This window comes from Saccopteryx bilineata, chromosome 3 (genome assembly GCF_036850765.1).
Source record: "Saccopteryx bilineata isolate mSacBil1 chromosome 3, mSacBil1_pri_phased_curated, whole genome shotgun sequence".
NCBI classification, from domain to species: domain Eukaryota; kingdom Metazoa; phylum Chordata; class Mammalia; order Chiroptera; family Emballonuridae; genus Saccopteryx; species Saccopteryx bilineata.
In genome coordinates this window covers 177,613,294-177,635,331 of record NC_089492.1, presented here as the reverse complement: position 1 = coordinate 177,635,331, position 22,038 = coordinate 177,613,294, and the positions used below count along the sequence as shown (strand labels likewise).

General features: G+C 43.8%; 2 protein-coding genes across 3 annotated transcripts in view; one reads left to right on the top strand and one right to left on the bottom strand.

Moving 5' to 3' along the window:
- The window catches only part of DEK (DEK proto-oncogene), a 36,337-nt gene extending 31,444 nt beyond the window's left edge, over positions 1-4,893 (bottom strand). The window contains exons 1-3 of one of the 2 annotated variants that reach the window (XM_066268309.1): positions 4,742-4,893; positions 4,249-4,393; positions 598-699 (exon numbers count right to left, since the gene is read on the bottom strand). In XM_066268309.1, the coding sequence (XP_066124406.1) occupies positions 598-699; positions 4,249-4,384 (238 nt within the window). In that variant the 5' untranslated portion in view covers positions 4,385-4,393; positions 4,742-4,893. Of the gene's footprint in view, positions 1-597; positions 700-4,248; positions 4,394-4,493; positions 4,642-4,741 lie in introns of those variants that run through there. The other variant, XM_066268310.1, reaches the window with a different exon arrangement.
- The window catches only part of RNF144B (ring finger protein 144B), a 306,840-nt gene continuing 289,694 nt past the window's right edge, over positions 4,893-22,038 (top strand). Inside the window, exon 1 of the mRNA XM_066268306.1 lies at positions 4,893-5,100. Within this exon, the coding sequence (XP_066124403.1) occupies positions 4,893-5,100 (208 nt within the window). The remainder of the gene's footprint in view (positions 5,101-22,038) is intronic.

The window sequence follows — 22,038 nt, the reverse complement described above, 5'->3', positions numbered from 1 at the left end:
AATTTTTTTCACCACTTACATTTATTCATAACAAATTACATAATAAAATTTTGTTTACTTAAATCGTTTTTATATTTAACATTTTTAAAATTTATTTACTTTTTAGATTTTATTTATTCATTTTTATTAGAGAGAGAGGGGAGAGAGAGAGGAAAGAGATAGAACAGGGGGAGAAGCAGGAAGCATCAACTCCCATATGTGCCTTGACTAGGCAAGCCCAGGGTTTTGAACTGGCGACCTCAGCATTCCAGGTCGACGCTTTATCCACTGCGTCACCACAAGTCAGGCCAACATTTTTTTTATTTTAATATTTCGCCCAGCCCTTGAAAAAAGTTTTCTTTCTAATTTGGCCTGGGGGTAAAAACTGTTGGCCATGCCTGCTCTATCCACTGTTGCCACCACAGGCCAGGAAATATATTTACAAATTTAAAAATTATTTTTCAGCATAATTTTTGTAACTTTTGTCCTAACAGGGCAAATTAAGTAATACCAATAATATATCACTACACAGAAAACACTAAAAACTAAGCACTAACCATCACTTTGTATATTCACGTATTTCCTCCATAAAATGAAAAGAACACAGAATAAACTTACCTTGTGCAATTGTAAACGGCTCTCTTTGTAAAGAAGAGACTTGCATCGTCAACCTCTCGACTTTCTTCTTTTCCCTCTTGCCTTCCACTATGAGACTCTTTTCTAGAAATTAATTTAATACTTCTTAAATAACAAAAAACTTAAAAATATGTTAACTTTATTGGATAAATATATAGAAAATAATCATAGAAACCTAATACCTTACTTTCTCTGTAGCAGGATTTTGAGAAGGAAATAAGTAACAGATGAAAATACTTGACCAGTCAAGAGCAACATCAAACTATTTTGGGATAACATTATACTTACCTGGCAACCTCAGAGGGGCTCCAATTAAAAAAAGAAATCAGAAGGCAAATAAACCTTAAAAAAAAAATCTTTAAATTTACTGGTTTTAGAAAAAGGAAAGAGAGAAAGAAATACTGATTTGTTGTTCCAGCCACCCATGCTGGATTGATTGATTCAATCCAGCTGGTTGATTCCTTTATGTGCCCTGATCAGGGATCAAACTCATAACCTGGCATTATCAGGATGATGCTCTAAGCAACTGAACTACCTGGTCAGGGCACAAACTTTTATCCAACTATAATGATTGGAAAGTCCAGTTACTTTGTGAAGTCACCAAGGCCCTCACTTAGCCTATTCTTCAATTACACATAATTCTACTAATTGCAATTCGTTATTTATGATACCTCAGGCAACAGTAAATTCAGGATAAGATCTTAAGAACTTCAAAAGTTATAAAGAGAAAAGAAATAATTTAGTAGGATGACAAAGAAAATAAGAACTTTCAGGAAAGCAAAGCAACTTGGAATTATTATAGGGTAAAATTCTACAAGTTTACACTTACTACATCATCTGGGAGATCATGTACATTATTTCACAGTTTAATAAATGATGTTCATAATTATGATCATAAATTATTACAAAAATGTTTATTTTTATTTTATTTTTTTTTTAGTGAGAGAGAGAGAGAGGGACAGATAGACAGGAAGGGAGAGAGATGAGAAGCATCAATTCTTCACTGTGGCTCCTTAGTTGTTCACTGGTTGCTTTCTCATATGTGCCTTGGGGGCGAGGGGGCTTCAGCTGAGCCAGTGACCATGGGGTCATGTCAATTATCCCATGCTCAAGCTGGTGACTTTGGGAGTTTCAAACCTTGGTCCTTTGCATCCCAGGTCGATGCTCTATCTACTGCTACACCACTGCCTGGTCAGGCTAAAAATGTTAAATTGTTTAGTCCAGACTGCCTTTTTTTTTAAAGCTAGAAAATACAGAACATATACTTTAAAATTTAAAACATTAAGCCTGACTTTCTAAAACCACTTACCTATGAACTGAGATAAAGTCAGATAAATAACAGGACACTATACTTTACCATTGGTGATCCTTCCAACTATTTAATTGACTGCTTGTTTTGTACAACAAACCTGTACTAGATACTAAGGGCGACTGAGCAGATGATTAAGACAGGGCTATTTCTTTTAGAAGACCATGTTTACTTGGGAGGTGATGAGACACAAATATTATACTCCAAAGATGACAGAATGCCTTTAATAAAAACACAAATAAGAGTTCTGAGAGTTGAGAAAAGAGTAAATATATGAATTATTGAGGATGGCTTTGAAGGGCAGTTAAGATCTGGAGAGGTAAGGATCTGCACAGAAAGGAGAAAGGGATTCTACCAGGTATATTCTGGGAAATGGTGTATAGAAAAGAAAGCACTCAAAAGCAACCCGTTATCACTTGGCTTCCTTCTTCTGAGTGATTGAGAGCATTTGCTTGAGTGAGATTATCAGCTAAAAGCTAATAATTTTCCTAGTGTATCTCTAGTCCAGAGTACCCCCCTCTCGGACTTTCTCTAACAGGGCTGCCAACTGGATAGCTCCACTTTCTGTCCTCCGGGTACCTAACTCAGTGCATCCAAAACAGAAGTCAAAAACATCTCTGAACTCAGTCACCAGCATGAAGCTCATTTTTCAGAAAATGGTCATACTATTCACCTAGCTGCCAAAGGCAGAAATTGTGGAGTCTTTTACTAGGCACCCTTCATTCCCTGCCAAGTTAAATCAGGGCTAAGTACGATAAACACATTCAGAGTTTTAGTTTTTCCATTAACACCTAAAATGAGGGAAAATAATAAACTAGAACTATAAACTGCTTGAGAATGTTTTTGTTTAATTTTCTGTTGAAATTCATCATCTCTGTGGTATCCAAACTGTCTTAAAAAGACTAAAAACAAAATAAAACAAAATAAAACAAAAAACTGGAGGAAAAAGGGTTGAGAAAGTCTTGGACTAGGAGTTACTGCAGCCAATTTTGTTAATGTATTATGAATCATTTAAAAAGTAACATTTTTTCCCCTAAGCATTTTTTTTTTTTCTGAGACAGAAAGAGAGAAATAGGACAGACGGAACGGAGCGAGATGAGAAGCATCAATCATTAGTTTTTTGTTGTGACACCTTTAGTTGTTCATTGATTACTTTCTCATATGTGCCAAGCTTGACCAGGGGCTGCAGTAGACCGAGTAACCCCTTGTTGGAGCCAGTGACTTGGGGTCTCGAACCTGGGTTCTCTGCATCCCAGTCCAATGCTCTATCCACTGCATCACCGCCTGGTCAGGCTCCCTAAGCATTTTTGTACTTAAATGTGGATAGGCTCCCTTCTTAGAGCATCTAACACTTTCAACAAACAAAAGCCACACCATTTGGTATAATCTCAACCCAGGCTGTACTTATAAAATGCTGACTCTAGAATGGTTTTGGCTTAAAAGAAACGAACCGTTTAACCTGCTTTGGGGATGAAAACTTCAAACATCTTCCCAAGTTTGGCTGAGTGGCAGCCATATATATGTTCAGTAACTCTAGACTGGGCTGCTATCAGACTTAAGATCTCTGATCTGGATTTCCAAGTGGCTGGAAACATTTCAGGAAGCTGGCACCCCTCAAAGAGGCACTCGCTGCCCATCTACTTGGGATAACCTGGCGCAGTACTATTCCTTACTCCTGTTTTGTTCTTCTGCTTCCTAACTCCAGGCGAATGGTAATAACGCTCTACCTCAACATCAAAACTGAGACAGCGCTGAGCTCATCTTTAACTTTCTCTCAGTTCACTGCTTCCATATTTAACCACTTTCTCAAGTAGCAACAGCTTTTACCGGTGTTTCCCCGTGAAAACAACCCCCCTGGGTCTCCGAAAGGGACCTCTGCTGAAGTTCAAGTAAGCGACAATCTGTCCGGGGGCTCACACTAATAACCCAGTGAGCGTGTCGTGTCAGTCAAGACCTTCTAATTCCTTCAAAAGGTAAAAGATGCCTACTTCAGTCATCGAGAAGATTAAAATAGAACAATACCCTCAGTAATTTCAAAGGCTACGGGTTTTAAAACAGATCCGAAACTTACAAGTTTCCTGTCAAAGGCTGCAATGTTATGAAAGCACACGCGTAGTGATAAGTCGACCACGCTCCAAAACACGCAACATCTCTGGCGGGTCTATTTTTTAAAAACTGGAATTCTCAAAGTTAATGTTCTGCTACTGGTAACACGAAAACAGATGGATTTCGCACTCCCGCTGGAAATCACTCCCGTTTAGAGCCTCTACGCGCACAAGCAGAACTGCTCAGTAAGAGCGTCACTCGGGGGCCGCACTTCCCACCTTTTTCTTCCTCCTCGTCCTCGTCGTCGTCCTCCTCCTCGCTTTCCTCTCTCGGGTCGGGAGTTTGGGGCTCTTTCTCCGACGCGGGCTGGTCGGGGGCTCCCTCTTCCTGCGCAGCAGGGGCCGAGGAGGACATGCTGCCGACCTGCAGACGGGAGGAAGCCGGACGCCTCGGTGTCCTCGCCCCGGGTGCGCGGGGCCCCCACCCTCCACGGACCCCGGGAGCGGGCCCGCTGGAAACCGACCTCAGAGTCGCCTCCTCCGGGAGCGGGGACGGCGGCCCCCTCCGGCTCCCTCGCCCGGAGCGACTTCCCTCCCGCGGCGCCCGGGCTCCCGGAACCCCCGAGGCGGGAGCCGCGGGGCCGAGCCGCCCCTCCCACCACCGGCCGCGCCGCGTCCCCTCCCCCGCCGCAGGCCGCCGTCCAAATGGCCGCGGCGGAGCGGGCGGGCCCCACGGCGCCTCCCGGCCTCCCTGCCCCGACGCAGCCCTCACCGCGGGTCCCGGCCGCCGCGGGCCTGGCGCGCGTGGACACAAGGAGGCTCCGAAAGACGGCGGCGGGCGCGGAAAAGCAGGCGCCCGGGACGCTCCAGGCGTGACGCTCGTGCCGCGCTCTCTGCTCCCCAGAATCAACAAGATTTTCAAAATGGCGGTTCGGGCAAGAAAGCGGGAATACGGCGGCCAATCAGGGTCGCCAGCTGGGAATTGGCGTGCGGGTGGGGGAGGCGGGGCCGGCCGGCGCCTCCGCGGGAAACCCCGGAGGCACGGGGCTCCGGGCGGAGGTGCCGCGCGCCCCGCTGCGTCCGACTCGAGCCGCCTCCCGACGACGATGAACGGAGGACGCTCGGGGCTGCGTGGGTATTGTCCCCCACGGCTCGTTCGGGGGGGGGGGGGGAGAGAGGACGCGCCGTCACGGGACGGGGACGGGGCGGGCGGGTGGTGGCAGAGAAGTTGACAAATCACGGAGGCGCGGTCTGCAGCATTTCACAGAAATGGAGGGGAGCAGCTGTTTGAGCGGTCCCACGTAGGTCCCAGAGTTCATGCTGGTGATGACTCCCAGTTCCGCTGTGTTTCTGAGCCCCCAGGGCCTGTGCCGTGCACCGGAGGAAAAAGATCCTGTCGCGGTGGAAGTTCACGTCACCAGAGACAAGTAGATTTCCTACCTTAATCCGTACAGGGAACCGCGCCAGCGGGTGAGGAAATACGGTATTCTGCCCAGTCCAGACCCTTCTCCCAGAGTTCTAGGTTAGCTCCGTGGATGACTCACACTCAAGATTTCAAAAACTGAATACCCTTTCCCCCTCAGATATTCGCCCTTTCTGTAAGCGATTCCCTTTATTCTTCCCAACTCGTAAACCACTAGCTGCTCAAAGGATCCTTTTACACAATGGACTTAACAGGAATAAGATCTATTCAACTAGAAAAAATTATTTTGCCTGAATAGACTCTGGGTTGCAGGGCAAAAATCAGACATTGTGCTTGAATTCTCTCTTTTCCTTTTGTGCACCATTTGTGCACAAAACAAGCAAATTTTGTCATTTCTACCCTCAAATTTTATACCATTTCCCACTCCATTTATGCCATTCAAATCCTTTTGCTTGGATTTCTACACAGCCTGTCACTCACTGGTCGAGGAAGAGGCTTCAACATGGTTACTTCTGTCCCCTACTAGTCACATGGCAGCCAAGGTTTTGTTGTTTTAATGTGTTGGTACTCTTGCTTAAAACTCTCCAATGGCTTTCCCTCGTACTTAGAATAAAATTAAAAGTACAATGGTTTAGAAAAAAAAATACAATGGTTTGTAAGGCCTATGTAATTCAGTTACTGATAATCTATTTTTATTTTATTTATTATTATTTTATTTATTTTTACAGGGACAGAGAGAGAGTCAGAGAGAGGGATAGACAGGGACAGACAGAGAGATGAGAAGCATCAATCATCAGTTTTTCATTGCAACACCTTAGTTCATTGATGGCTTTCTCATATGTGCCTTGCCCATGGGCCTTCAACAGACCGAGTAACCCCTTGCTCGAGCCAGCAACCTTGGGTCCAAGCTGGTGAGCTTTTTTTTTTTTTTTTTTTTTTGTTCAAGCCAGATGAGCTCGCGCTCAAGCTGGCAACCTCAGGGTATCGAACCTCTGTCCTTCCGCATCCCAGTCTGGCGCTCTATCCACTGCACCACCGCCTGGTCAGGCTTATTATTTTTTAAAGATTTTATTTATAAATTTTGAGAGAGGGGGGAGAGAGAGAGAGAAAGAGAAGGGGGTAGGGCAGAAAGCATCAACACCCATATATGCTTGACCAGGCAAGCCTGGAGACCAGCGACCTCAGCATTTCCAGGTTGACGCTTTATCCACTGCACCACCACAGGTCAGGCGATAATTTATTTATTTTTTTAAAGAGCTCATTTATTAATTTTACGGGGGGGGGGGAGGAATGAGAAGCATCACCTTATAGTTGCTTCACTTTAGTTGTTCATTGATTGCTTGTCATATGTGCCTTGATTAAGCCCAGGGGTTCAAACCAGCAGACCTCAGTGTTCCAGGTTGACGTTCTATCCACTGTGCCACCAGCAGCCATGCCAGTTGCTGATAATCTTGATCTCATCTCTCTGACACTTGGCTGTTTTAGCCACACAAGCCTAACTTTATGTTCTCCTATAAAGCCAAGCTTATTTCCGCCTTTGAACTTTCCACTTAACTTTTTCTGCTAGGACTGCATTTCCTTCATCATCAAATGATTTGCACCTTCACATCACTTAGCTCTATGCTCCAGTGCTTCTCCTCTCAGTACCATCACTATTCCCTTCCCATTCTTTTTCATTCATTCATTCATTCAAAAAATATATTGAGCACCTACTCTCTGCTCAGGACTTGGAAGCTAGAGAGCAGAACTAAGAAAGATCTTTTTAATAGATGACACTTGAAAAGATATCTTAAGTAAATGAGAGCAGTGAAGAAAGATGATACACTCGACATAATTCTGTAAAGTATTGAATGTGGGATATAAGAGACAGAAGTTAATGATGACTTTGAACTTTTGGTTCAATAACCAGAAGAACCAAGTAGCTATTTGCTGAGATGAAGACCTCAGGCGTTGGGAAGAGAATGCAGGGCTTTGGGGGTGGAGGGGAGTGAGTGATGAAGAAGGGGATCAGCTGTTTTGTTTTGGATATGTTAGGTTTGAGATTCCTGTTGGTATCTAAATGGAGATTCAGAATACGCAGCTGGATGTAAGAGTCTGGCATTTAGAGGAAGAAGCTCTAGCTCAAGATATAAATTTAGCAGTTATGAACATGTAGATGTTATCTAAAACCCTGAGACTGGCTGTGATCACTAACAGTGAAGATTGGTAGAGATGAGGAAAAGGTCAAAATTGTTCCTTGGAGCTCCCCAAAGTTTAGAGGTTCTGGAAAGGAAGAGAAACCAGTAAAGGAGATGTAGCCAGTGATGTGGGAGGACAGTCGAGGGAAAGTTGTGTCTCAGAAACCAAATGAATAACAAGAGTCTAAGAGGGAGAGGATGATTAACCGGGTCAGAAGCTGCTGAAAGGTCAGATGAGATGAGAATTGAGAATTGACCATCTGATATAACAATAATAAGTTATCAGTGACACAGACAACAACTATCTGTGGGATGATGAGTACAAAGGTACTGGAATGGGGATCTAGAGAAACAGGTAGGCAAGGAATGGACTCAGATACTCTTTTCAGGAATTTTTCTCTTCAGGGGAGTTGAGAAGTGGGTGTGTGGTTTTTAGGAAGGAAGATACTACAGTATGTTTATCGGATGATGTGAATGAATCAAATTAATGAAAGAGGGAGGGTCAATATCTGGAACCGAGTGACTGGTGGTAGGTATGTCAAGTTCAGTTCTCTGTAAAAGCAGATGCTGAAGCAGAATCTGAAGTGCCAGATATTTATTGGGGATCAGTACTTGTGAAAGGAAGGGGGAAAGAAGCAGGATTGGACAGAAGTTCAACTGTGAATCACACCTGACAAAGCCTTAGCCAGCCCTGTGGGGAGCTCTGGAGTGAGGACTGCTCTTCTGAGTGTCCTGCCTGGCTGGGCTTTCATACTTTAACCTTGCCAAGTCACTACACGCAGGTTGTCCCAGGAAGGACATGACCTCAGGTGAAGTGACTCCACAGCTGTGGCAGACCCCGAAGGAGCTGACAGATGGAGGCTGCTGACTGCAGTAGGCTCTGCAGCTGGGCAGCAGGTGTTTCCATGAAGGGAGATCAGGGTGGCACATTTCCATGCTTACCACAGGAGATAAGAGGTGACAGAATCTAGTACACAAGAGGAGGAGTTGTCCTTACATGGAACAATGGACATTTTCTACACAGTAACAAGAGGAAACACGGAGGATATGGGTACCAATGCTGGGCGGGAGTTGGCAGTTGTGGTGGGAGTTTTAGAACTCCCATTGCATTAAGTTTCTCAGTGAAGTGAGGAGCAAAATCACTGACAGTGAGTGAGTGTGGGAGAGGATTGTTTGGAGTTTCAGGAGAAAGGAAATGTGAGCTAGTTTGGTAGGACCAGGGGTCTCCAAACTATGGCCGGTGGGCCGCATGCGGTCCCCTGAGGCCATTTATGGGGCCCCCACCACACTTCCGGAAGGGGCACCTCTTTCACTGGTGGTCAGTGAGAGGAGCATAGTTCTTATTGAAATACTGGTCAGTTTGTTGATTTAAATTTACTTGTTCTTTATTTTAAATATTGTATTTGTCCCCGTTTTTGTTTTTTTACTTTAAAATAAGATATGTGCAGTGTGCATAGGGATTTGTTCATAGGTTTTTTTATAGTCCGGCCCTCCAATGGTCTGAGGGACAATGAACTGGCCCCCTGTGTAAAAAGTTTGGGGACCCCTGGGTAGGACAATGGGGGATGGATTGATTAGGGAATGTAATATGGTTGCCAGGAAGCTGCAAGGAGAACTGAGTGAGAATAGTGGCCATGAAACCTAAGTGAGACCAGCCAGATTATTGTGTTTCTCCAGCCATATTCAGCTACCTGGGAGTAAGTGTAAATATGTTACAAATTTGGGCCCTGGCTGGTTGGCTCAGGAGATAGAGCATCGGCCTGGCATATGTACGTCTTGGGTTCGATTCCCAGTCAAGGCGCACAGGAGAAGCAACTATCTGCTTCTCTCCCTCTCCTGCTCTCCCTTCTCTCCCTTTTCCCCTCCTGCAGCCAGTGGCTCAGTTGGTTTGAGCTTTGGCCCCAGGTGCTGAGGATAGCTTGGTTGAATTAAGCATCGGTTCCAGATGGCGTTGCCAGGTGGATCCCAGTCAGGGCACATGTGGGAGTCTGACTCGCTATCACCCCTCCTCTCACTTTAAAAAATAAATAGAGAGAGAGAGAGAGATGATAAAGAGTTGGGTTTAATCAGGCTAGGGTTTTTCCAGGGAAGTATAAAGACAGGAGAGAAGGGTGAGTTGATACAAACAGGACAATGAACATTGTGATGCTACCAGAATCTGAACTGAGTAAGGAGGAGAGTAAGGGCAGAAGAGAGGTGAGACTAGTGAAAATGGGGCAAGATCAGGAAGCAAGATCTTCATTTCTTTGCTGCATTTATCACTACCTAAAAATTCCATTGTCTGTTTTCCCCAGTAGAATAGTAAATTTCTTATAGCTGTGGGGACTCTTACTCATCATGGTGTTCTCAGCTTGTGAAGCAGTGCCAAACACATAGCAAGTGGTCATTAAGTATTTGTCAAATGAATGCAAACTGACACTTATTAAAATCTTATTGTGAAGATTCAGAACATTTTTTGTTTAATGAGATGGTATATTAGGTAGGACAGGTTATTTCAGCAAAAGTTTATCTAACAGCAATTCAACAGTTTTTGTTGAAAGCTTATTTCTCAATCTGTAAAGCTTTCTGTTGGTTTGGACAACCCCCCCCCCCCCCCCGGGCTTCCATTCATGTGGTTTATGTACTTCTCCAGGCTACTTTGATCTTATAGATCCACTATCTCAACACAAATCCTTGGTGTTCTTGGTGGTATGGGATGACAGCAGCAGAACTCATTCCTGCTCTTCTGTGATTCTGCTCATTGGCCAGTGGCCAGATCAGACATATGACCCCACCTAACTGCAAAGAATCTAGGCAGTGTGGGCACATATGGAGTAGCTGGTGAGCACTGCTGTCTCTGTACCCAGGAGGCTAATAATTGCGACCAGATAAGATACAATTGGGGTGAACAGGGAATGTGCCTGAAAATACCTGTTAGTTTTATTTTGGAAAACACTGGGTGGGGCAAAAGTAGCTTTACTGTTGTTTATATGGAAAATAATTAATAATAACAAGAATAAACTGCCTGACCTGTGGTGGTGCTGTGGATGGAGTGCTGACCTGGAATGCTGAGGTTGCCTGTTGGAAGCTCTGGGCTTGCCTGGTCAAGGCACATGCGGGAGTTGATGCTTCCTGTTCTTCCCCCTTTCTCTCTCTCTCTCCCTCTCTAAAATGAGTAAATAAAATCTTAACAAATAAAAAAACTTTAAAAAAAAATAAAAAGGAATAAACTCTGTTTCACATACAACTGTAAACCTACTTTTGCTTCACCCTAATTAAACCCTTGATTCTTAATGTCTTTTCATTTTGCCTTAAGAAGCTTTTATATACACTGCACACATATATCTGTCTTTCTCATACCGATATCTAGCTCTTATATACATATACCTATTTTTCCCCACTCAATAGCCTCATAAGCTCCATGGACACTCCCAGTATTTGGCACATAGTAAATACCTTAAAAATATTTAATTGAATCTGACCAGGCAGTGGCGCAGTGGATAGAGCATCGGACTGGGATGCGGAGGACCCAGGTTCGAGACCCCGAGGTCGCCAGCTTGAGCGCGGGCTCATCTGGTTTGAGCAAAGCTCACCAGCTTGGACCCAAGGTGGCTGGCTTGAGCAAGGGGTTACTCAGTCTGCTGTAGCCCCATGGTCAAGGTACATATGAGAAAGCAATCAATGAACAACTAAGGTGTCACAACGAAAAACTAATGATTGATGCTTCTCATCTCTCTCCGTTCCTGTTTGTGTGTCCCTATCTGTCCCTCTCTCTGACTCTCTCTCTGTCTCTGTAAATAAATAAATAAATAAAATATATATTTATATTTAATTGAAATGTATCCTTTTTTGGTTCTTAGTGGCATGAGTCTGTTGTCTGGCTCCTATTTAAAGACCTTCCAGCAATATCAACTCAGTAAATGAATATGGCTTGAATAAGCTGAGGACCAGGTTCTTATTTAGACCTGGTCATAAATATAAATAAATATAAATATAAATATAGTGACATTTGGTTCTTCTAAAAACAAGATCCCATGCTCTATTTTGGTAGAAAGAGTTAGCCAGAGTACACATTTTAGTAATTTGAGATTAGGTTTGAAAATACATGAAGGCAGCAATATTCAGTTGGTTCGTGAACTGGATAATGGTCAGGGAAGACTATTCAAGGTGAACGATAGGAGAAACTGAGGGAAATAGTGGTAGACTTATAAAAGTTGGAGAACAAAGGATAAGTGGTTGCCAATTTTGGGTCCTAGCACCAATTATGTTCTAAATTTAGCAAGTATAATTTGTAACACAGTTTGTTAATATTGGTATATTCTTATCAACTCTTCTAAGCAATGAGACCAAAGTAATAGAAAAGCAGAGTTTTGCTATTGTTTTCTTTGTTCACTGTAAAATAAGACCATCTCTGTTGAAGGGGGCTTTTCTGCTTAGGGACTAACATTCACTGCTTAGATAATTTTTTTTTTTTTTGTATTTTTCTGAAGCTGGAAATGGGGAGAGACAGACAGACTCCCGCATGTGCCCAACCGGGATCCACCCAATACGCCCACCAGGGGTGACGCTCTGCCCACCAGGGGGCGATGCTCTGCCACGACCAGAGCCACTCTAGCGCCTGGGGCAGAGGCCAAGGAGCCATCCCCAGCGCCCGGGCCATCTTTGCTCCAATGGAGCCTTGGCTGCAGGAGGGGAAGAGAGAGACAGAGAGGAAGAGGGGGGGTGGAGAAGCAAATGGGCGCTTCTCCTATGTGTCCTGGCCGGGAATCGAACCCGGGTCCCCCGCATGCCAGGCCGACGCTCTACTGCTGAGCCAACCGGCCAGGGCGCTTAGATTATTTTTAATGCGAGAGCATCAGAAGCAGGAAAATGTTTTCCACTACAAGTTGGCTAGAAATCCTTAACATTGTCACAAGATTATCAAAATGGGATGTTATGTTAGAAAACAGGTATGTCTGCCTGACCAGGCAGTGGTGCAGTGGACATAGGATCAACCTGGGACACTGAGGACCCAGGTTTGAAACCCTGAGGTCGCTGGCTTGAGTGCAGGCTCACCAGTTTGAGTGCATTTTCTTCAATATGAGTGTGGGATCATAGATACAACCCCATGGCCGCTGGCTTGAAGCCTAAGGTTGCTGGCTTGAGCAAAGGGTCACTGGGTTGGCTGGAGTCCCCTGGTCAAGGCATGTATGTGAAAGTAATTAATGAAAAACTAAAGTGCCTCAACTTGGCCTGACCTGTGGTGGCGCAGTGGATAAAGCGTTGACCTGGAATGCTGAGGTCACTGGTTCAAAACCCTGGGCTTGCCTGGTCAAGATATATATGGGAGTTGATGCTTCCTGCTCCTTCCCCTGTTCTCTCTCTCTAAATCTCTCTCCTCTCTAAAATGAATAAATAAATAAAATTTAAAGTGCCTGAACTATACAGTATGAGTTGATGCTTCTCATCTCTCTCCCTTCATCTGTCTCTCTCTCAAAAAGAAAAAGAGAGAGAAGGGGAATAGGTATGTCTAGATGGCACCCATGTTTAGCAGTCTCAGTTGGCTCCCCCATTACACATAGGACAGAATTTATTTTTAATGTGTTTTAAATTTTTTTTATTGAGTTTATTGGGGTGACAGTGGTTAATACAATAAAATTATATAGGTTTCAGGTGCATAATTCTACAATAGATAATCTGTATATTGCATTGTGTGTTCACCACCCAAGTCACATAGGATGGAATTTAAACCTGCAACAAATTGTATAACAATCTGATCCCTAGCTTCATCACCTACTCTTCCTTGCTATTCATACAGTCAACCTATTTTTTTCTGTGGTTTTTTTTTTTTTTACAATTTATTGAGGTATAATTAGCATGAAATAAAATGCATGTAATGAAAATATACTATCTGATAAATTTGACATATGTATGTTACATGGAACCATGATCATACTTAAGGAACATTCCCTTTTTTTCTGCCCTTTGTTTTCCTACCCTTTCATCTATCCAATCCCTAATCCTGGAAAAGGACTAATAATATCCTTTCTGCCACTATTGAAAAAAAAAGATATGTCTTAACTCTTAAAATATTCTTATAACCTTTACTTTAAATCTAGATTTTTATAAATAAAATTTTTTTATAACATTCTTATTTAAGTGAACTAAAGGAAGGTTTGTGTAGATATTTGTTCCATAGGTAACTTGAGTTTAAAAAGTTAAATTTAGAAGAAATGAATGTTTGAAAATTAGGAAAAGAAAAAGATTTTTAAAAGGTTATGCTACCTCCTAACGACACACACACACACACACACACATTAAGACAGGGGTCCCCAAACTTTTTACACAGGGGGCCAGTTCACTGTTCCTCAGACCATTGGAGGGCTGGACTATAAAAAAAACTATGAACAAATCCCTATGCACACTGCACATATCTTATTTTAAAGTAAAAAAACAAAACGGGAACAAATATAACATTTAAAATAAAGAACAAGTAAATTTAAATCAACAAACTGACCAGTATTTCAATGGGAACTATGCTCCTCTCACCACCAATGAAAGAGGTGCCCCTTCTGGAAGTGCGGTGGGGGCCGGATAAATGGCCTCAGGGGGCCGCATGTGGCCCGCGGGCCGTAGTTTGGGGACCCCTGCATTAAGATTTTATTTAATGATTTTACAGAGAGAGGAATGGGGGGGTGTGGAGTGAAAAGTATCAACTCATAGTTGCTTCACTTTAGTTCACTGATTGCCTGATATATGCTCCTCGACTGGACAAGCCCAGGGTTTTGAACGGATGACCTCAGTGCTCCAGATTGATGCTTTATCCACTGTGCCACCACAGGCCAGGCAATCTATATAAATAAAAATATAAATGTTCGTTTGTTGAAAATTTTAAATCTTCGAAAGTTCTTCACTGATTGCTTTGAAATTTTGACACAACGTTGGATTCGAATACATGCATGTTTTTATATACGTGTGTTTTTATATACCTACTATTATATAGCCGTCACACCTGTGACAGGTTAAAACACGCTTTTTTTTTTTGAAAAACAGCACCATCTGTTGGACGTAAAAGCAACACATGCTATAATAAATATTTTACGATTATATGTTGCGTGTTCTAGACTTGGCAAACCAGACAATCTCTATATCTGCACAGGCAATGGAACAACAAAAAATATTGTATACCCACAAGCATTGTGAAATTAAACATATTAGAAATGTGTGCTTTCTCCTTTCTTTTCCATTTAACCAGACTGAGCCACAGCAACACGTGGCCAGGTACAGCTAGTAATATATACACATACACACACACACACACACACATACACATACATACATACATATATATATTATATAGTAGTATATATATATATATTTTTGAAAAATACATTTGTTGTGTCTCCTATCGGCATCTCAATTTAATACAGTGGTTATCAAGTAGGGGGGACATTTTGCCCTAAGGGACATTTGATAATATCTGGAGACATTTTTAGTTGTCATAACTGGGGAGGTGTTACTGGGATCTAGTGGGCAGGGACCCACGGTGCTGCTGAACATCCCATATGGTAAAGGACAGCTCCCACAAGAGAGAACTGTCTGGTTTAAAACATCAATAGTGCTGAGATTGAGAAACACTGATATAATGTACTGTACTCTCTTCATAGGATTCCACTGAAACTGGGATCATAAAGACCAACAATGCAATGTAAAGGCTTCTTTTGAATATTCCTATAATATTATTTAGTTTTTATACAGCATTTGACACTATTTACCATCTTTAAAAAATCTTTTCCTCTTGATTTGTATAACACTGCTTTCTCTTGGTCTTCCTTCTCTGCTGGCTGTCTTGTGTCTGTTGGCCTCACAAACCTCGGTTTTCTTCAGGGATCCACCTATGCCCTTGGTTCTTTCCTCACACATGATTTTCTGTATGATCTCATCCACACCCATGGTACCACTGACCTCTAGATTCATACAGTCTAAAGCAATATACTTAGCAATTCACTTTCTCCTTAAGTGTCATACTCCTGTCAACTGCCAATTAGATTTCTTCCTTCAATCATCCCTCAGTACCTGAAATTAACATATTTAAAACTAAACTCATTCTCTTCCTGAGAAAATCTTTCCTCTTTTTATTGATTTATTTAATCACTTTATTGTCTGCCTTGTTGTTGAAGCTTGAATATTTGAAGTCATCTTTGGCATCTCCCTCTTTGCAACCCTCCCATCAAATCCTCTGAATTCTAAATCTCTGTCTCTCACACACATCTTTCAGGCCATATCAGCTCTCTCCTTAACTTATAATAGACTTCTTACTAGTCTCTCTCTGAAGCCTTGTCAATACTGAAATAAAATGCATGTAATGAAAATATACTATCTGATAAGTTTGACATATGTATGTAGCATGGAACCATGACCATACTTAAGATAAGGGGCATACCCACCACCTCCACCAAACAAGGAATAATGTGGCAAATCCTATAGATCAGATAGTGTATTTGGCAAACATAGATTAATCTTCTTTTGTGTGTGTGTGTGTGTGTGTGTGTGTGTGTGTGTGTGTGTGACAGAGAGAGGGACAGATAGGGACAGACAGACAGGAAGGGAGAGAGATGAGAAGCATCAATTCTTTGTTGCAGCACCTTAGTTGTTCATTGATTGCTTTCTCATACGTGCCTTGACTGGGGGGCTACAGCAGACTGAGTGACCACTTGCTCAAGCCAGTGACCTCAGGGTTTTGAACCTGGGTCCTCCGCGTCCCAGTGCAATGCTCTATCCACTGCGCCACTGCCTGGTCAGGCCATAGATTAATCTTTTAAGATTGTATTTAATTCTTAGTTCCAGACTGTTGAGGAAGTCTGTCTGTATCCATCACCTGGGCTTCGAGGGGGCAGCCCTATTACCTTTTACGCAGCCCCTCCCCAACTAACTTGCCTTGACTACATTTCTGTTACTTGCGTCCATAGAGTTCATGCATCCATTGATTTATTGATACATCTACTAACTATGAGTTAAAGGGTAAGGTCATCTTTGTATATCTAGCACTTATCCTAGTAACATAATAGATAGTACTACATAGATACAAAATTGATAATAGATAAAAATGTTGCAGAATGAATCAATGAATAAAGGAGAAAAAGAAGAAAGGAAAAAGAAGTGATGAGAGATTTAAAATAAGAGAAGAGAAATAGAAATAAAAAATACATACTTGGCTGGTTTGCTCATTCGGTTAGAGTGTCATCCTGAAACACCAAGGTTGCAGGTTTGATCTCCAGTCAGGGCATCTAAGGGAAATAACCAATGAATGCACAGCTAAGTAAAATAATGAATGAGTGCTTCTCTCTCTCTTTCTCTCTCCCAGTCCCCCTTTCTCTTTCTGGAAATAAATCAAGTAAAAGGAAAGAAAATTGAGGCAAATAGAATTGAATTTAGAGAGAGGTAGCAAATGACCTTAAAACAACAACAAAAGAGCCCTGGCCGGTTGGCTCAGTGGTAGAGTGTCGGCCTGGCGTGCAGAAGTCCCAGGTTCGAGTCCCGCCCAGGGCACACAGGAGAAGCGCCCATCTCCTTCCCCACCCCTCCCCCTCTCCTTCCTCTCTGTCTCTCTCTTCCCCTCCCGCAGTGAGGCTCCATTGGAGCAAAGATGGCCTGGGCACTGGGGATGGCTCCTTGGCCTCTGCCCCAGGCGCTGGAGTGGCTCTGGTTGCAACGGAGCGACGCCCCAGGGGGGCAGAGCATCGCCCCCTGGTGGGCGTGCTGGGTGGATCCCAGTCGGGCACATGCGGGAGTCTGTCTGACTGTCTCTTCCCGTTTCCAGCTTCAGAAAAATACAAAAACAAACAAAAAAACCCCAACAACAGCAAAGGAATAATGAAGAGCATGATCTAGGGGTAAATGTTTGGCTTTCAGTTCTGGCCTTGCTCTCCTAAGGTCAGCCAGCCCTTCCTTCTTGCTTTCATCTTTGCCCATTTGTCTCAGAATCAGGTAGGAGGATCCAGAACGGAGACCTAGTACCTCAGAGTACCCTTACCCAGGCTGTAATCTTCTGATTACAGCCCCCCATGATTACAGTGAAATAAGTTATCTCCTGGTGGCAGACATTAGATCCAGATTGAGGAAGGTCATAAAGAAATTAGGTGGGAGAAGTGAAAGGTAGTAGGAATAAAATAACTTTTGAAAGGAGAAGGAATCTGGTGTAGGAGCACACTGTTACATAGTAGGAAATTTTGGATGTCGTTCAAAGTAATATCTACGTCTCAAATTTTCCATTAATTTACTCCATTATTCAGTAAAAAAATCAACATTCTGTTCATCCTTGAACTGTATGAGATAGAGTTACAGTATAAATAAAATATTTCATTGTAACACCCCAACCCATTTTCTATCTTTATTTTCTGTTTACTTCTATCGTTTCTCTGTTGTTTATCACCAATGACTCTCCTCCCTGCACACCTTCCTTCAGGAAAAATTTATCTCTCTAGGGACTTGTCATGAGATTGAATTTAGATTTCATAAAGGCAGGAGTATCTATACTCTGCCATTGATTGATCTTGTACCTCTTCTAGAGATCTCTCTGGCTCCCTTTCAACCCTAATCCCATCCTCATTTGAGAGAGCCTACTACTAGAGCCAGTAATCTTTCTCAGGTAAAGACCTGATCTCACCATGACCTTGCTTATAACATTTCAATATTTCCCCCATTGTCTGTGCTATAAAGGGCAATTTTGAAAACATGACCCAGAAGGCTCTCCATGACCTGGCATCTGCTTACCTCTCTAGCCTTGTCTCTCTCATCTTCCTCCCAGCCACTCCCACTGCCAACCCCAAGGAAAAACCCTCCAGCCATAATGAGTTCCTTTAAATTCTTTGAATTGACACGTTCTTTCTCACCTTTGGCTTTCTCTCCGTGCTTACCTCCTACCGGAAAACTTTCCTCCTCATCTCCTGTCCCTGGCCAAATTGCACTCACTCTTCAGGTCTCAGTGTAGTGGTCTTGTCCTTTGGGCATCATGTATACTGCCTTCCCTGTGTGCTGTCCTCCATCAGAGTGTCTAGTTTTAGCAGCCCATTTACTTGTCTATCTCCCTACTCAGCTTGGTGAGGTTGGGATGTTGCCTTTCTTATTAGCTCTGTATCTCTAGCAATCAGCAGTGTCTTGAACTAGCAAGCATTCAATAAGTATTGGCAGAATGAGGAAGAAGGCCAGAGTCTTTGTGCTAACCTCTCCCTACCCCTCGTCCAATGTCATTGAAGCTGGTCCTTGCAATAACTTGTTTGATGAGTTTATCTTCCAATATCCATCTCCTGCCCATTAGAGAAACCTGACAATTTTAGTAAGCATTTTTTCCCCCAGCCCTCAGATTACAAATTATCTGGTCAATATTTATTTATTTATTTATTTTAACAGAGACAGAGAAAGAGTCAGAGAGAGGGATAGATAGGGACAGACAGGAACGGAGAGAGATTAGAAGCATCAATCATCAGTTTTTCGTGGCCACACCTTAGTTGTTCATTGATTGCTTTCTCATATGTGCCTTGACCGCGGGCCTTCAGCAGACCAAGTAATCCCTTGCTCGAGCCAGTGACCTTGGGTCCAAGCTGGTGAGCTTTTGCTCAAACCAGATGAGCCCGCGCTCAAGCTGGCAACCTCGGGGTCTCAAACCTGGGTCCTTCCGCATCCCAGTCCGATGCTCTATCCACTGCGCCACCGCCTGGTCAGGCTCTGGTAAATCTTTAATAGGTATTTAATCAGGGCTCTGTAATAAACTGATTGCTTCTCATGTTAATTCCTAACACCCTTTAAATTATAGTATGACTGATTATGAATCAGGCTATACTGCCTCTAACTTTTCCATAAATACATATATAGTATATGGATAGGTGAATGAAATGCCATTAACTAGTCACCTTCCACATTCCCAGTAGGGATTATGTCACTCCAGCTCCTGCATATTAATGACACAGCAAAGTTTTCACGGATCCTCTCGCATCGTTATCTTCTATATTACAGTATGCTCTGCCCATTGCCGTTGCTCGCCACTGGAACTCTGAGTACATCCACCTGTTCCTTTCCAAAACTTTGGCTTCAGAGCTGCATCTTTCCTAAGTGAGAACAGAGGCTCAGGGCACGCTCAGTAACCAAAGCCAGTTGTAATTAACTGCTGTGGCCCTCACTCGGAGGTCTGACAGACGGCAGGTATCAATAATGCTGGCAAAAGGGACTTGCCCTGTTTTGTGGAGCTGAACGTACCCTCCCTCTACCCCAACCTGGCCAATCTAACGGCCTGGCAACCTAAGTTGAAATAGTGGGGACGTCTTCGTTTTAAAACCAATGAAACAGGAGTTATTTTGAAAAAATTAAAATGACTGGCAGGAGATTTTCATCAAAGACTACAAGAATATCAAATTGTGATTAAGACGAACGAGGACGGAGGCGGGGATGAATGGAAGCAGTGCCTATCTTGAACCTCACTGGGCAGATCAAGATTTTTAAAAGGATTTTCTGAGATTGCCCAGCCCCAGAATTTCCAGAATCCCAGTCGCTGCCTCCTTGCTAGGACTGCGCGTTTCTGGAGGAGGTGTGTGTGTGCACGCGCCGGGGAGGGCCGGCACAGAGAGCGGCCACTGCTCTCTGGAATAAACAGCAGGGGGAGAAGGGGAGCGCAGCGAATTGCCGATGGAGGGGAGCGGAGTCAGGCTGCAGGGCAGGGCGGGAGGAGGGGGCTGAGACGTGCCCGGGGGCTGGTTGCAGGAGACCGAAGTGCCTCCGAAACCCAGAGCGGCTGCGGGGCGGAGCTGACAGCGGGCCCCGAGCGGCGCACGCCTTGCCCGAGCCCTGGGCTCCGGCTCCCCGGCTCCTCACTCCGACCTCGTACGCAAGGTAAGGAGGGGTGCGGGTGCAGCCCTCTTCCAAGCGCGGCTTGGCCAGCGTGCCGTGTGCGGTTCGGCCTCCCCAGGCTGTCACCACCTCCCTCCCTGGCCCCTCCCCGGTCTCCTCGGCGCCCGGGAGCCCTGGGCGGGTTGCCCGCAGGGACTCAGGACCCTCAGCCACCCCTGCTTTAACTCCGCAGCGCGTAGGACCCCTGTCTCCTCCCTACTCTCACTTCCCCTCCCCCCTCCTGGGCAGCTCCCGGAACCCCGTTTCTGCGGGCAGAGACTGAAGGTCTTCCATCCTCACCAGGTGTGGGGAGAAAACACCACCACCCACTTCCACCCCTGAACCCCAAGTCTGCAGTGATTTCCAGGTTGAAATATCCCAGCCCCTCTCCTTCCAAAACATACCTGTCCCCGCCTTCTGTTACCATCCTAACTTTGAGAGACGTTCACTTTTGGTCTAGGTAGGTATAGCGTCCTACCTTTTGTATCGGCAGCGCACAATAGCTTGAGGGTCTTTGGGATTTAATTTTCCTGAAAATCAAATACTGTGATAAATTTCCAAGGTTTTATGGGTGACTAGGATGCTAGAACTTGATCACAGCCTAGCGCAATAGCTCCTAGTCCGAAGCTGAGATCCTGATTCAGAAATCGTGTGTGTGTGTGTGTGTGTGTGTGTGTGTGTGTTGCAGGCTTCTGTGTATTTAGAAGTACTCTATGTGCCTGCGATGCGTGTCCCTTTCTTATCACTTGAACCTATCTGTAGAGTTCGCGTGGGAGGGGAGGGCACCCAACTGTTTGCAAGCCTCACCTGGAAACAGTAGTGTGAATAGAGAATAAAAACGGAGTGAAAACTCCTTTTCCTTCAGGTTGATGAATTTGGTGGAGTACCCTTGGTTCAGCGATGACAATTTTGGGAAGGGAAGGTTCAAGTTCATTTTAAACTCAGATATAGGGTGGAAAGAAATACCCTTTTTTTTTTTATAATAAATTTTTATTAATGGTAATGGGATGACATTAATAAATCAGGGTACATATATTCAAAGAAAACATGTCTAGGTTATTTTGTCATTAAATTATGTTGCAAACCCCTCGCCCAAAGTCAGATTGTCCTCCGTCACCCTCTATCTAGTTCTCTGTGCCCCTCCCCCTCCCCCTAACTCTCTCCCTCCCTCCCTCCCATGTCCTCCCTCCTCCCCCACCCTTGGTAACCACCACACTCTTGTCCATGTCTCTTAGTCTCATTTTTATGTTCCACCACTCTTAGTCTCATTTTTATGTTCCACCAATGTATGGAATCATGTAGTTCTTGTTTTTTTCTGATTTACTTATTTCACTCCTTATAATGTTATCAAGATCCCACCATTTTGCTGTAAATGATCTGATGTCATCATTTCTTATGGCTGAGTAGTATTCCATAGTGTATATGTGCCACATCTTCTTTATCCAGTCTTCTATTGAAGGGCTTTTTGGTTGTTTCCATGTCTTGGCCACTGTGAACAGTGCTGCAATGAACATGGGGCTACATGTGTCTTCACGTATCAATGTTTCTGAGGTTTTGGGGTATATACCCAGTAGAGGGATTGCTGGGTCATAAGGTAGTTCTATTTGCAGTTTTTTGAGGAACCACCATACT